This window comes from Anabrus simplex, chromosome 1 (genome assembly GCF_040414725.1).
Source record: "Anabrus simplex isolate iqAnaSimp1 chromosome 1, ASM4041472v1, whole genome shotgun sequence".
Classification (NCBI taxonomy): Eukaryota; Metazoa; Arthropoda; class Insecta; order Orthoptera; family Tettigoniidae; genus Anabrus; species Anabrus simplex.
Genome location: NC_090265.1, coordinates 480,545,970 through 480,562,203, shown reverse-complemented (window position 1 = coordinate 480,562,203; position 16,234 = coordinate 480,545,970). Strand labels below are relative to the sequence as shown.

The 16,234-nt window shown below is 38.5% G+C and overlaps 1 protein-coding gene across 3 annotated transcripts in view; it reads left to right on the top strand.

Moving 5' to 3' along the window:
- The window catches only part of LOC136856975 (probable ATP-dependent RNA helicase DDX17), a 162,051-nt gene that overhangs the window by 43,315 nt on the left and 102,502 nt on the right, over positions 1-16,234 (top strand). For all 3 annotated transcript variants that reach the window (XM_067135297.2, XM_067135296.2, XM_067135294.2), the window contains exons 2-3: positions 216-476; positions 12,773-12,898. In XM_067135297.2, coding sequence (XP_066991398.2) covers positions 216-476; positions 12,773-12,898 — 387 coding nt within the window. The remainder of the gene's footprint in view (positions 1-215; positions 477-12,772; positions 12,899-16,234) is intronic.

The window sequence follows — 16,234 nt, the reverse complement described above, 5'->3', positions numbered from 1 at the left end:
GTCATATTATTGTGAAACAACTCTTCGTGATCAAAATGAAGCATATATTGTTTGTTTCTGATAGTATTTACCCATTTTATAAAATACTTTCTGAACCATTACAGGTTTAGCATTAACACATGGCATTACAGAATATAACATTGGCACTTATAGGGTTAAAGTATACGCTAATCACCCCCATGAATATGTTATGTGATAAATGTTCTTTTTTCTAGGGATCGTGACAGGGAGAGGGATCGTGACAGAGACAGGGATCGTGACAGGGATCGCGACAGAGATCGTGATAGAGATAGAGATCGCAGGCGTGAACGCAGCCGCAGCCGGGATCGTGACAGATTTCGAGATGATCGTCGAGCTGGAGGTCGAGGAAAGAGATCTCAGCCTGGCGGAAGTCTTCGGAAACCTCATTGGGACCTAAGCAGGCTTCCATCATTTAGGAAAGATTTCTATGTACCACATCCAGATGTTTCCAACCGGTATGTACATACTTTTTTTAATGCTTATTTGTTGGAAAAATCAGTGAATAAGTCCAAACATTCTGATTCTATAATTGTAATTTTTCTCTTTTAACCTTTTGTAACTGGGTTATAAAAGCTGTAAGTTTTATAGGCCTCCCCTGTTAACCATGTATCCTTTCCTCGGTATGGTGGCTTGTGACCCAATGAAGCTGGTAAATTAGCTATTGATGCAACTATGTATGTATGTTCAGTCCGTCAGCGATTCCGCTGGTGGGATCCTCAACAGCTCTGCCATCAGCTGTCATAGGTGGCCTAGGCATCACTGAAGAGGCGTACTAGGGAAATGAGGAGTGAGGTAGTTTCCTGTTGCTTTCCTCACAGAGCCAGAGTTGCTATTACATATCAGTCTGCCAAGCCCACTGAAATGCATACACCAACTGACCCTATGAGCAACATTTTCACACCATTCTTAGCAGGGACTGGCTACATAAGGATCGGCATTACTAGCATTGCTTATACCTCAATCACTTTCATATTGTCAAAGCCAAGGATAAGACAGAGACAGATCTATGAAAGTAACAAAATTGTTCTAGCCTATACCAGAAGACATAGTGCACTGTAAACACTAGGTCCCGCCAGCTAAGGCATATGCAACTATAGGGAATGGTTATTTGATGAGACCAGGGTAATAAATGATTTCTTGATGGGGGTAACAGTCTTTTGGAATGATGGCAGTTAGGAGTACAAATTGAAATGTCCTTGTAATAATACTTAACATGGCTGCATGGCTGAAAGCAACAGCTGTAGCTTCTGAGGACATGCATTTCTTTATTAAATACTCATGTTCTAATGGTAGCTTCCTCCTGGGGTAAAATATTCTGGAAATAAAAGAAGTCCTTAAGTGAGGAACAGTGGGAGGAAGAGTAGGATCTGTAGTCAGATGATTTTAGAATTATTAACTCAAATATGAAATGCACTGTTATAAATAATAATTGTCGTGATTAATAAGAAATAGGGCAGCAGGTAATTTACTATGATCAGCATTGCAAATGATTTGCAATGCAGTGATAGACCAAGGGAGAGAAGGGAATTGGATTTGAAGAATCTGGACTAGGACCAAAAAATGGAGAAGTTGGCTGTTGTAGAATTCTTCGCTGGTGCTTATTCATTTCTTACAAACAATTTGGTTCAAAACCCTCAGTGAAACAATTGGTGCACTGAGAAGACCTGGGGACACGGGAAGATATCAAATGGACTTCATTATGGTATACCTGCCATCCCTTCCGATTTACCCGAAAACTTTCTGGTTTTTAAACTTGTATTCCGATTTTCAGATTTAATTTTAGTTCTTCTTATTTTTGACCAGTATAACCTCGGTACGGTCAATACTCTTCCCCTAGGATAAATTGTGTGCTTGTGCAATGTACGCATTCTCATAGAGGCCTCGTTCTTAATTTCTTCGTTCATAATTACAAATGTGTCATCCACGTGTCTGGCCCATAGAAGAATGTTGGGAAATTTGTTGTTGATTTTAGTGTGTTCCAGATAATCTAAATAAATCTCCGCTAAGATACCAGAGTTGGGTGAACCCATTGCTAATCCGTCTTGTTGATAAATAGTTTTGTCAAAAGTGAAAAAGTTATTATTGACGACTAATTTCAGAATGGAGATGAATTCATGTATTTCAAGTTTGCTAAGAGGACTGTATTTCTTTAAGTTGCTTTCAATAAAAGGGAAAAGCTTTGTTGTTTGTATGCTTGGATACATGTTGACTATGTCAAAAGAATGAAGGGAGTGGTTAGGTTGCAAGTCAAAGGTCTTTAGTTTGTCAGTTAGTTCAGTGGTGTTTTTAATAGACTTATTGGCGAGAAAATTTTTTTTTTTTTTTAGCCAAGAAACTTTGGACAAATTGAGAGGCTTTATACAGAGGCCTAGGCCTATAGTTAATAATAGGGCAGATAGGGATGTTGGCCTTATGGATCTTTGGGAGGGCTTTAGCTGTAGGAATTTCCGTAATTTATCCAGACGCGAGAAAATATAAACTAACCTCTGAAATCAATATGCAGTCTACCTTATCTTGAGGTGTATCCCATTCTTACTAAATTGCAGTGTTTAACCTTAAAATTAAGCAGTCTTTTAGTTAGCCTTTACTTTTAACGAGTTAACAACCGTTATTGGACACGTTATTTACGCATATATTACGAAATTGTCCTCTTTCATTTCGAATTTTCTTTACGGAACAGCAGTCGATGGGTATTACTAATCAACTCTGACATCGCCCTCGAATGTCGACGAGAAAACTCGCTAGTGGACATAGGGAGGAAACGATACCGAAGGTAATCGATCGCATGCGATATAATCGCTGGGGTGCATAAATATTGGGAACGGAAAAATTTGCGCGCACTTAATCGCTTGTAATAACGGATGCGTCAGTGATAGGTCTCTCGCTATAACCGAAGGACGACACACAGTTTAATATAGGAATTTTGAAGAGTCAGAAAGATATTGTCGCTATAACGGAGTTCTCGTTATGTTGTACTCGCTATTGCAGACTTCTACTGTATATTGTGTGTGCATTTAATTTGTCTTTTCAACTGTTATGTTAATTAGTTGCTAGGGTAGCGTTTGATGGCTGATATTTCTGCTTCTAGTGTTATACCGATGCGAGATTGGCAGGAGAGGGCGCGGAGGTGGGGGTGACCTTGGCGGGGCATCAAAGTTTAAGTGGCATTGGATTTGGTTGGCCCTTGGGGGGGGGGGGGGAAGCTGTGCCTGCTAAAGTGGGAGGGGTCTTGGAAAGTGATAATTTTAAATAGTTTATTAAGTTATTGTGTTTATAGTTTAGAGATTGCAACAATTTTTGTAAAATCTCGTATAATGGGTTCTTTACTTCAATAATATCTATAAGGTTTGAATTATTTCAACGCAGTAATTTACGTATTCTTTTTGAACTTTTAACTAACTACTTGTTACCATTTACAAAAACAAGACATTCGTAAAGATCTACATAAGGATTGATTGTAAGACTTCGTCATAAGAGTACTTATAACTACTATATTCTATTTTATACACATTTATACCTAAAACAGTATCCCCTTATTTACATATAATGCCTGTTGCTCACGGTAAAATTTTCTGTCTAATTTATTGTACAATAATTTAATTTTATAAAATGTCTGTTGCTCACGGTCAAATTCAAGTTTTATAAAACCTTTGATAAAACGTTTCATAAAATAGGACGTTCTATTCCGTAAAATTAATTTTACGAAACGAACCAATCAGCGAAGCTGACATCACGATTATGCTGGCGCTACGTCGTGAGAAGATTGTGAAGCTCGATTGTAAACAAACACCTCTTTCTAAAATGGCTGGATCCGGGTGGACTAAAGAAGCTGTTAGTGTTTTACTGGACGAATACCAGAAATATCCTTGTTTGTACGAAGTTAAAATGCCACTTTATCACAACAGAAATGCAAGAAGAGAGGCAGAAAACACAATCGGCGAATTCCAATATGAATGCTGGTCTTCTAACCTCAACTAATTTTCGACCAAGGACAGCAATCCTCCACCTTCTTCTCTTCTTTTGATCTGATCCTGAGTCCAGCATTTCCTGACATTTCTTTTCTTCCATTTTACCACTGTACAACATATAATTGCAGCTAAAGCAGCAAGTTTTGCTTTGTTTGTTGGAGCCATACTCTCAAACACACTGTAAGTTGAACAGCTGATTCTTGGTTTAAAAGTTTATCGATAGATAGCAGCACAGACAAACCTTAGTTCAGAAGTGAGTTCATAGATGGCTATCCTGATGCTTCCACGAATTTTATAAAATAATTTTACCGTGAGCAACACAAGTTGTTTTCACCAAATTCTTATAAAATTAATTGTAAAACAAATTTTACGGAACATTTTACCGTGAGCAATGAACATAAGAATAATCAGGATCCTGATCTATCTTTCAGGTATGAGATGTTTAGGCTGATGATGCCTTCATTATGGATGAAACATGTCCCTGTATCTAATATGTTAAGAACTTTTTCTTAAATTTAAATAAAAAACTCTTATGTATTGAACAGGTGGAATTTATAATCTAGTGTTATTAGTTGACTTTAAGTACATTTCAGTAGGGACCATAACATGAGATTTGTAATATGTAAAGCATGGAATGTTGTTCTCCGTTATCCCCTAGTCGGAAAAAGGTCAGAGCCGAAAAGTCGCGCATCACAATAATACTCATCACCTTTTTCGATAGTCAAGGCATTAACCACAAGGAATTTCTACCTGAGGGAACAACGTTGAATGCTGCACGGTACACTGAAATTTTGACCCGTTGAAAAGTCTAGGAGCCTCCGTGGCTCAGACGGCAGCGCGTCGGCCTCTCACCGCTGGATACCGTGGTTCAAATCCCGGTCACTCCATGTGAGATTTGTGCTGGACAAAGCGGAGGCAAGACAGGTTTTCCTCCGGGTACTCCGGTTTTCCCTGTCATCTTTCATTCCACCAACACACTCCATTATCATTTCATAGCATCTATCAGTCATTAATTAATCACTTTGGGAGTGGCGACCCCATCGTACTAACAGCCTATATATGATTCATCCATTGCATCCCTGACCCGGTCAGGGACTGGAAAACAGGTTGTAGGTTTTCATTTTTTCATTTTCATGAAAAGTCTATGCAGGTTACGACCCCAGTATGCACAACTAGGATCACGTTTTTTTTTGCCTATGACAACGCTCGCCAGTATCGTCAGAAAGTTCATGGCAAAAAAGGGGGTGGTGTAACTTGAACATCCCCCATACTTGCTAGATTTCAATCCTCCAGATTTCCTCCTATTCTCCCTACTCAAACTCGCTTTGAAAGGAAACAGATTTGACAATATTCCTGACATCCAGCAAAACGTGATGAGGGTTTTGAACACCCTTCCAAAGGAAGCCTTCTTGCAAAGTTTACAGGACATGTGTTGTCGATCTCAGCAGTGCATGGTTATGGGAGGGGACTATTTCGAAGGGCAGTAAGGTCACTGTCATGCATTGTTCATCTATGTTGATAATACAGGATTATTCACCGTACTTTATTGACACAGGTTGTATGAGACATATTGATCTGTTTTGTATTGTGTAGTTTCACATATTTCAGTGCATTTGTGTTCGTTCTTAGTTCATAATTTGAATGAGTTGAATGTATTTCAGAGAGCTATGTGGGTGACAGTTTCTGGTATTTTCTCTTCACATTATGGCGACAAAATATAACAAACATTATCTCCAAGTGTTGAGAGATACCTATAAAATTGAATTTCCATTTGTGTTGCATTTTAATAAAGGAAACTATTATGCATTTTGTTCCATGTTACATATTCTTGTAACCATTTTTATGTTTTCTTTTAAGATTTTAAATTTAATGGTCAATTCGCCTTGTAACTGTAGGTTTTTTTTTCATCGAGACTGTGGCGCATTATATGCGATAAAATCTTAGAATTAAATGTCTTCCTGTTTTTTATTTCTAAACGTTGGCAGGTATATTATGGTTAGGCTGACATTAAAAAAAATGAATGTGTTCTATTAGATGAGTAAGACCCCATTCACAATGCAAACGTAACCGTAAAATTAATGTAAAATTTGTGGTATTCACAATGGAGGAACATAACATGGACGTAAAGAGAACACAGCAGCCAGTCAAAACCGTACCATGTTATTTAGCATGGAAGTTGGTTTTAGGCTACCTCGCAGTTTTATATTTTAATATCTCTATGGAATCAAACGTGGTAGCGAGATTCATATTACTTCAGACATCCCTTGCTTTACTCCTGGGTGCTATGTACATGAAAAGGCTAACTAAACAGCGGTGCAGAAAATGGGTTCATCCCTTGGATCAAAGAAGGTTATTTCAGGACGATTTCGGTAATCTACTGTAAGAAATGAGCCTCTTCAGTTCGTTTTTTACTTGCGGATGAAACCTGAACTGTTTGACACTATCTACGATTTGATTCCTTTTTCCTACTAAAAAGAAGTGTTAACGTCTCCTTTACCAACATCTATGCGCCTAGCTATTACACTCCGATGAGATGTTTGGATGATATCGTTTTCGTAAACTAGTAGTCTGTCATGATGTTAAGAAATATATATACAGGGACACTGTTTTATCTATGACAGGGATTGTCTCTCGTCCGGTCGCCAGTGCTGCGAGCTTGTCTCCCGCCATTTACCGTCAGATTCCATTGCTACAGCATATTTATTTCCGCGTATTTTTCGGTACAGCGTCTTTTTAATTCTGTTTCCTTTTTTCATACATACACACAAAGATTATTTTGAAAGAGAATTACAAATATTTCGTTGAAAGAAGTCATTATATCGCGCACAAAATACAATGTTTACGTGTGCTCTGATTGGCTGGTTCTTAAACCTAACGTAAAATTAACTGCAAGAGCTTGGAGTTTGCAGTCCCTTAATTTTACGGACTCGCAGTTCCGTCGGCGCATTGTGGATGGTTCCATTAGATAACATGGCCACTAACTTCTAAGTTAATGTTAACTTTAAGGTTACGTTACGTTTGCATTGTGAATGGGACTTAAGTAATGGTTCCCAACCTTGATTTAGCCTTCAAATTCTGATTGGAGTTGAAGGAATTAGAGAACGGAAGGAAAGCAAAAGAATATGTAGATTAGTCGATAGGAGTATTTCAATGTGTTTTTTGTTCAGATCTTTGGTTGTTACTTGCACATGCTAACCCTTTCATCTGTGAGAGATTTTTCCTGAATTTTTGTGTACAGTGCATGTTTATACCCATTGTTTGGTATGCAGAATCGGGGGAAAAAATATAACAAATTCCAGAATTGATACTTTCTTCAAAACTTAACTAGCACGTCTGTGCTGGTTAGGTTTTGTTTAATGCTACTTAACCTGCTTAGTCTAGTTAGGTGTTACACCATATTTACAAAGTTACAAAGTTGACAGACAAAATACAAGCAATAACATTACACACAAGTATGGAAATGATTAAAAAGCAAAACTTACATGAATAATATACAGCAGTGGTGGTGATTACCCCCCACCCCCACCCTACACACAAACACGCACCAAAAAAATCTTCCTAACATTCTTCAAATTTTTACCTGATGTGGAATTTTGAAATGCACAAATATAAATCACATTTAAGACAAAGGGTTCTGGTTCTACTTTTACAAGTTTCGTACTGACAAGAGCATGGTGAACCTGTCATCAACACTGGGCCAGTGTTCGTACCAGTCATCTCTTTTCGTAGACAGTCTTAGGAGATGGTGTGTAGATCTTAGTCTTCTTTCTTGCAAGATGGTCTTCAACTTCTTTATCCTCATCTTCTTTTCTTCCCTCTCTGTCTGGAGTTGCTATCAACGCTTGCCCTATTGCCATTCGAAAATTGAGAAGATCGAAAATCTTACTCCTAGGAACTTCATTTGCTCGACAGTCCTCCCGGTACTGTAGCCAACTATTAATAATGCTCATATCAAGGAAGTGGAGTATCATTTTCAAGGTCCATTTCTTTGTCCTGAACCGTGTTCAGTAGCATTCTAATTGTTAATTGCAAATATGTACTCCCCCCATGTGTTCGTTGTAATTCTTAATAAAAAAAGGGCAGTCGACTTCAATATATTTTTCATTTTTGGACCACCTTCTTACCTTGGCTAAGGGGTCAATCCCAGCACAAGTAGAAGCAACAACTCTTTGAGAGTCTTTCCATTCCACAACTACAATGGCATTGTCAGAATGCACATCTTCATGACATTCGCCCGTCTCCATTTTTCCTTCCTTCACTTTTACACATTCCATGTGATTCACCATTATTGTTCCCAAGGCTTCGATACCTTTTTGTCCCAATGTCTCTAATAGTGTTAAAGTGGTAAAATACCTATCAAAATAAACAAAAGTGCCCTGTGGCAAAGTACAAACTAGTCTCGTTACAAAAGCTGGTTCCAGACTTAGTTGCCTGTCAGACAGTGGAGTAGTGTCAGCCTGATAAATTTCAAAATCCAAGACCATACCCTTAGATGAACAGAGGACGAAATTTTTAATGCCTACAGGCCTCCGCTTGTTCTCAACATACTGCTTTAATGCTCAACGCCCTGTGGAGGGAATCATCTGTTCATCTATTGAGTAGTAGTGATGGTCCCTTGGTAGTTTTTCACATTGAACCCTAACTGCATCGATCACAGGCTGCACTTTCCACAATTTATTCCCTACATCTGGGGATGACTGGATATCCACAAAATGTGGTTAATTCTTAATGAAAGAAATCTATCCCTGGACATAGTCACCGACCATGGCCAAATCGATTCCTTTCTGCCAATTCATTCTTAACCTATGATCAAGTTCATCCCAAAAAATTTCTTTAACTCCACTATAGTTATTCCGAAAGATTTTGCCTTCTATAAAACACTGTAAAGATTGGTAATCTGCTCTTCTTTCATACAATTGGTCACTGTAATTGTCCGTAAAATATTGCAGAGATGTTCGGACTTTTGGTGAAAATTTTCTACCCCTATTTAGAGTTGACATCACTTTAAATTTTAAAATGAAAGATACTGACCCGGATGGTATGGTAATCCTTAGAGGCAGGATGAGCTTTTGTGACAATTTCCTGTTGTTTGTAGATTAATCTTGTACTTGTAGACCTAACCGGTTCACACGTTTCTTCCACTTAACAATCTTATCATTATTGCCATCGCCAGAGTTGTTCTCATCTCCTAGAGCTAAGGGAACAGGTGTTGATCCCGTGGGTATCCAGTCATCTTCGTCACTTGACAGATCACTAATATCAGAATTGTCCAAATAATGTAATATCCGATGCTCGGATAAACCTGTAACTGTAAATAATATGGAATTGGACATAAATATTGCACAGTCATACTATAACTATGAATTAATTCAAAAGTACTGCTTACAAAGTAATGTTTCAATTTTAGGTTAGAATTCCCGCCGACCTGAAGCAAAGCCATCTGTTACAATCTTGCTAGTTGAACTTTGATGCAAGTATAAATTAATATTATTGTATTTACATCAAACTAATGCTCGTAAAATCAGTAAGTATGTCTACAAATGACACATTCCCAAACATAGCCCAATAACGTATTTAAAAAAATATAAAGCACTTACCTTGAGAGCACATGGTCAGTTTTTAACGCCAATGTTTATTAGCCGCTGGAGACAGGTATATAAAGGAAAAACAGTTGAATGATGTAGTGCGGAACCCGCACAATCGTTGTCCAGTTCGAAGCACAGAAGTGACTTAGTTGAGCAGTTTAAAAAATAAAATCGAACTCGCACAAGGGCAAATTGAAGATAGGCGGATCACCCTGGATGATCTCTGCACTTTGGTTCCTGAGGTTTCCCGAAGCGCTGCTCACAAAACTTTAACGGAAAAGTTGAACTACCGGAAGGTGTGCGCAAGATGTGCCACACATGCTGACTGAAGACTACATGCGGGAACGAGTTGATTGTTCCTGTGCATTTCTTCAACACTTTGCAGCCATACAGGACGACGTTTTGCACTCAGTTGTCATGGGTGATGAAACTTGTGCATTCCACTATAATCCTGAGACCAAACAACAACCACGCCAGTGGCGGCATCCCTCTTCGCCAAAGCTGCGGAAATTCAAGCAAACACAGTCTGCTGGTAAAGTCATGACAACTGTGTTTTGGGATCGAAAAGAGGTATTGTTGGTTGACTTTTTCCTGCTGGGACTACAATTAATGCTGACAGGTACTGTGAAACGCTGAAAAAACTCAGACGGGCAATTCAGAACCAGAGAAGAGGAATGTTGAGCAAGTGCATAAACATTCTGCATGACAACGCTCGCCTGCACGCTGCCCAGCATACTGTTGCTCTCCTGGAACAATTAACAGTGGATCATCAACACCCATCCACCCAATAGGCTTGACTTGGCGCCCAGTGACTGTCACTTGTTCCCTAAGTTGAAAGAGCATTTGGCTGGAAAGCGATTCAACACCGACGACGAGGTGAAAGATGAGTTTCACAACTTCCTGAACAGCATGGCGGCTATCTGGTCTGACATGGGCATACAAAAAGTGTCACAGTGTCTACAAAAATGCATCAACCGAAATGATGATTATGCCGAAAAGTAGCTAAATGTTCAAGCTGTAAAATCATGTAAACCATTGTAGAAATGAACAGGTCTGTGTTTTATTAAAAAATAGATCTTATTTTTGGGATTATCATCGTATATGCGAGCTTTAATTTTTTAAAATTTTCTTTTTCTTGAAATGCCATGGGATCTAATTCACATATAATCAGGTACTTTGCAGGTGGCTGAAGTACTCCTGCTCAATATGAGAAGTTTCCTATGGTACCTACACCTGTTTGCAACTTTAGGTTTAGTTTCTGCTCCATGAATGCGTGAACACTAGGGCCCGGATTTTTATGCATTAATAGGTTAGAATGCAAACTAACTGAAGCGAGTAGCAAGTATAGTCTACCTTCACAACGACTATGCTATGGGGTTTGCATGAACATTAGGGGTACGGCCCATCAGAACCCCTATAATTTATGTTACTCTTGCTACATTATGGAAGAGCGGGTGGCCGACACTTCCTACTAACCTAATTAGTTTGCAATCCATCCTGTTACTGCATAAAAATCCGGGCCTTAGTGAACACGCTCCTGGTCATACACTAAATTTTGTATGGCCAGGGACTTCCCTTATATGAAGATTCTTAGGCCTGATTGCATAAAGACGGCTAACCGAAGATCAGTTTAGAACCTAGTTCTGAAAATGGACTTAGATTACAAATTTTGTCGCATTGTACAAAACTGAACTCTGTTTACACATGTGTAGTTCAAATATAATCGGAGTTCAGAAAAGTGGATGTTGCAACACCGCAAAACAAATGACATACGAAATAGCTTTGCCCGTTGATAATACTTAAATGGTGGGTTTGACATGGTGGTGACTGTGAACAAATGAAATACAAAATTGCTTTGCCCCTTGGATAATAGACGTTGAATGGAGCTGGCCTTGACTGTCGACAATTGAACGTCATTAGCAGCACGGACTTGAATTTCTTCACAGCGAACACTGGTGAATGAAAAACGGGTATCTGACTTCCCTCAGTCAATCCTTGCTTTTTTTTTCTGATCTCTACGGTATTAGGTTTGCGAAGCCTAGTGAATCTTTCATTTTCATGACCTTCGTGGCCATTTTTTCTTTTATTCATTTTTTGAAGATTCGATTAGTGTTAAGAAGGGGCGAGTGCTGAGTTGCACTAGGCTCGTTAGGTCTTATGTCGTTTAATATCACGTCAGGATAAATATGTTGTCACATAGAGCCCATCGCATGTCCGTTCCCTTTACGGTACCTGTTACCTATGGCGATATTAAGGAGGTTGTAAATCATAAATTTGATCATAGTGCTTTTATGAGCACAACAGAGCGAATTCGTAGCTGTCAGGAAAAGGTGAAGCAACTCTGCATGTCATTGGCTAGCTCATGTTTCATACGTAGTGCGAATCGAACAGGGCAGTTCCCAGCTGGCAAATGAAGCACATTTGAATACCTTTTCTTGAGAAGTACTTCGATCGATTTACGGAATAATCACAGTGCTGAACATGTAATGTTTGTCAATTTAAGACTAGGTGTAGAAAACAGTGTAGTTCCATTTTAAAAACAAAATTAGCAGCGTTATCTCAGAGGATATTGACGCCATTCTATCTTGAACGGTCCATATGTTATTTGGGATGGACAACTTACTGAATAACCCTCTATATCCCAGTAATCGGACATCTGTAAAACATGATCGTAAGCAATTCATAGAGGTTATGTTGTAGAATTATGTTTTATAGCGTTACAAGAAGCGTAATATAGCTTATATACAGGCAACAGCTATAGCCAACAATGTGTTAGGTTAGTCTTTCATGTATTTTCTTATGATTTATGGTAACAACACAGGTAATATTATGTTCACAATCAGCTGTTCTTGTATCTCGAATAGAAAACAACTCCTTGAACTGAGATTGAAGAGTTCAATCGGATAAATTTCTCCAGTCAAAGCTAATCCTAGTTCAGTGGGAATTGATCTCAGATTAACATTTATACAACAACAAATCTGTGTTAAGCGTGAACTGAGGTCATTTTCTTCTCTGATCTAAGATACGATTTATGCAAGCAGCCCGTAATGTAATAAAACCATCCTTTACAGTTATTCTGAATACCAACTTATATTGCTAATTTAGTGAATGATTTTGTTCTCTATTTCTGCAGAATAGAATTAACACCATGCTGAAAAATTTGCTTTCTATGTTACTTATGCTTTGCATTTTCCACAGACCCCTTCATGAAGTTGAAGAATACAGAAGTGCCAAGGAAATAACTCTGAAGGGGAAGAATATTCCTCATCCCATCCGTACTTTTGAGGAAGCTGGCTTTCCTGATTATGTGCTGAAGGAAATTCGGTAAGAAAATATTTCTTTTTAAGCTATTACTTACGTATCAGCGGTTATTAGGGTGGTCCTTATATGGGAAGTTATATAAACATTTTGAACGATTTCATCGCACACCTGCAAATCAGTTTTCTTTTATTGCTCACTGTTATGTGGCATTTGACCATCTAGTTTGAAATATTTCAATTAGTTATTGCTCGCAAGGCATGGGGATTTGGCAACTTCATCTTCAAATGTGTGCAACTGCAGTTAGCCAGCTGAGACTTGTAAGATACGGAGTCCCCGTCTACAATGTGCTAACAGTGTCGTTGGAGGGGGGATGAAAAGGTAGAGGCCAGGACATGTTGCTCTTGCAATGAGGAATCTTCCCAGAAGGTAGATGAACAAACAGTCTGGTTAATGGTATGACCTTTCTGAAAGTGTGGGTGAATATCCAGGTTCACTTAATAATTAATGTAGTTGGAACACAACGTGAATCTCATTTATTCAATCCTTGGTAGTGTACAATAGGCATAACATTCACTATGAATGTAATATACAGTGTTTACCTGCGTAATGTGTCTCCCCACCCTGTCCTCCCGCTTGCCATTTTCCCCCTCTTAAGATTTTTCAGACATTTTCTGAATATTATTTTTACATTTTTTGCATGCTGCTTAATTTCTACTAGCACTTTTGGTGGTAAGAAATTGGACACCCCTTGCACCTTACAAACGTGTTTCCTGGACCAAGTATAAATACCTCTGCAAATGGAAAGTCTAGGGCCATTAGCCATCGCTTCCAATTACCAGCTACCCTGGTCTTCCTCTGGGCAGGACGAGAGTTAAAGGAACAAGTAGCTGCTTTCAGTCTCTTATAGCAGCTAGACGAGGGAGTTGTAAAGTGACTTGCAGAATGGGACGAAAGAATGGTAGTTATAGCGTGCATTTATGAGAGATGATCAAAAACTGTTACTGGCCTGATATTCCTGGAGTTCTGTTTGTTAGAGAAATTAGTAGTGTGCAGTTCTTCTAATACATGTGGTTGGCAACTGTCCAGAGTTTCAGCCACCCGCCATCTACATCCATAAGTTACAGGTAAACACAAATGGCAACTTGTTTGTAAAACTGGTTTCAGCTCAGTTATTAGATTTCTGCGGGCGAAACATCTAACCGCGGCTGAAATTCACCGGCACCTGGTAGAGGTTTATGGAGAGACTGTAGTGTCTTGTCAGCATGTTTCAGAGGTGTGTTGACAGTTTGCGGCCGGTAGAGAAAAAATAATTACAAGTAATTACAAAGTAATCATGTTCATATTGATCTGTATTGACCATACAACTTGAGAAAATATATATACAGTAGAAGTCCGCTATAGCGAGTATGACATACAGCTAGAACCCTGTTATAACGGATGTTTTTTCTCTATCCCTTTAAAATTCCTACATTGAACTCATTATCCTTCGGTTACAGCAAGAACTGTATCACTGATGCATCCGTTAATGTGAGCGGTAAGTGCATGCTATTTTTTCAGCTATAAACATTTCTGTACTGCAGCGATCACATTGAATGCAATCGATCATCTTTGGTATAGTTTTCTCCCTGTATGCGCCAGCAAGCTCTCTTATCAGCATTTGAAGACTATGTTGGTGTCTACTAGTAATACACATAGATTGCTGTTCTTTAAAGAAAATTAGGAATGAAAGAGGAATATATTTTGTAGTAAATGTGTAAATAATTCGGCCGATACCGGATGTTAACTTGTAAGAAATAAAGACTGAAGTGAACTATTACTTAATTATAAAGCTTTATACTGATATTATGTAAGAATGTGATGCACTTCATGATACGGCAGAGTCCATCACTGAATTCAAAGGTTCATTTATAATTTCTGGCGTCTGGTTAAATTTCAGGAAGACTATTCCCATGTAAATTTATAGCAAGAAGGTTATAATTTCTCTACTGGCACTGTTTTCATAATACAAATATGATAAGTCAGGTTAGGCGACGTATGAATAAGAAAACTGCAACGTTTGCACCAGAATGCGATCAATTATCTTTGGTATCATTATCGCTGTGTACACTACACTAGCAAGCTTTCTCACAGACGTTCGAGGGTGACTTCGGAGATGATTAGTATTATCCGTCGACTGCTGTTCTATAAAGAAAATTCAAAATGGAGAACATGTTTTCGTAATAAATGCGTAAATAACGTAGCCGATGGCAATTAACTAGTTAGAAATAAATAGAAATAAAGGCTGTGATGAACGATCGCTGAATTTTAATGTAAGAGTGCATCACTGATTTCATAGGTTAGTTTATATTTTGGGTTACATAGATATCGACTTGCACTTGGGAGATAGTTTGAACCCACTGTGGGCAGCCCTGAAGATGGTTTTCTGTTGTTTCCTATTTTCACACCAGGCAAATGCTGGGGCTCTACCTTAAGGCTACGATCCCTTCCTTCTCACTCCTATCCCATTGTTGCCATAAGATCTACATGTGTCAGTGTGACGTAAAATAAAAGTTAAAAATTTTTAAATTTTTTTCGTGTGTTTAAATTTTGGAAAGGCTATTCCCATGTGAATTCATAGCGAGAAGTTTATAATTTCTCTACTTGCGCTTGAAATGTGTTTTCATGATACATACAGTCAAAACTGATTAAAATGTCCTTCTCTAGCATCTGGTTATTACGTCATAATTCCAAAGTCCCAGTCTGTCCTACATGTTAACACTAGAAAGACAGAATGAGTCGCACCACCTAGAAAGACGGAGGGGTAAAAAGTTACGCCTTTTTATATGTTTTCTTCTATTCTATTTCACAGATGTAGTGATATATTTTCTGCAATAAAAAGATCAATTTTACACCATAATTTTACGACCGGATGCTCTTCCCGACGCAAACCTCAGTTGAGAAGATAATGAATATGAATTCAATGATGGTGAATGAAATTGTGTACAGAAGTGGAAGGAATCGGGTGTGGCTTATGAAGAGGAACTGTCCTGGCATTTGCTTGGGAGTATGAAAGGGTTACCACAAAGAGAAGAAATTCTCTGGTCAGCTGATGGTGAGGTTCGAACCCACTCGCCTGCCGAGTGGAGAGCTTGGCTCCATAGCCGTAGCATGTTAATACGCACGGTTACTCCGCTCGGTGATACCATTACTGAAATATAAAATTCTTGATCCAAGAACTGGTAATATCAAAATCAATTACATTTGGGGAAAAAATACTGTAATTTATCTGAGGAAGGGGTGACAATTCCCCATGAGACTCATTACTACTTTGTCTCGCTTTTTTTTTTTTAGTTCAGTATAGACACTTAGATATTCTCCATCTTCGTTATCAAAATATAGCTCTCCAGAATCACTATTTAT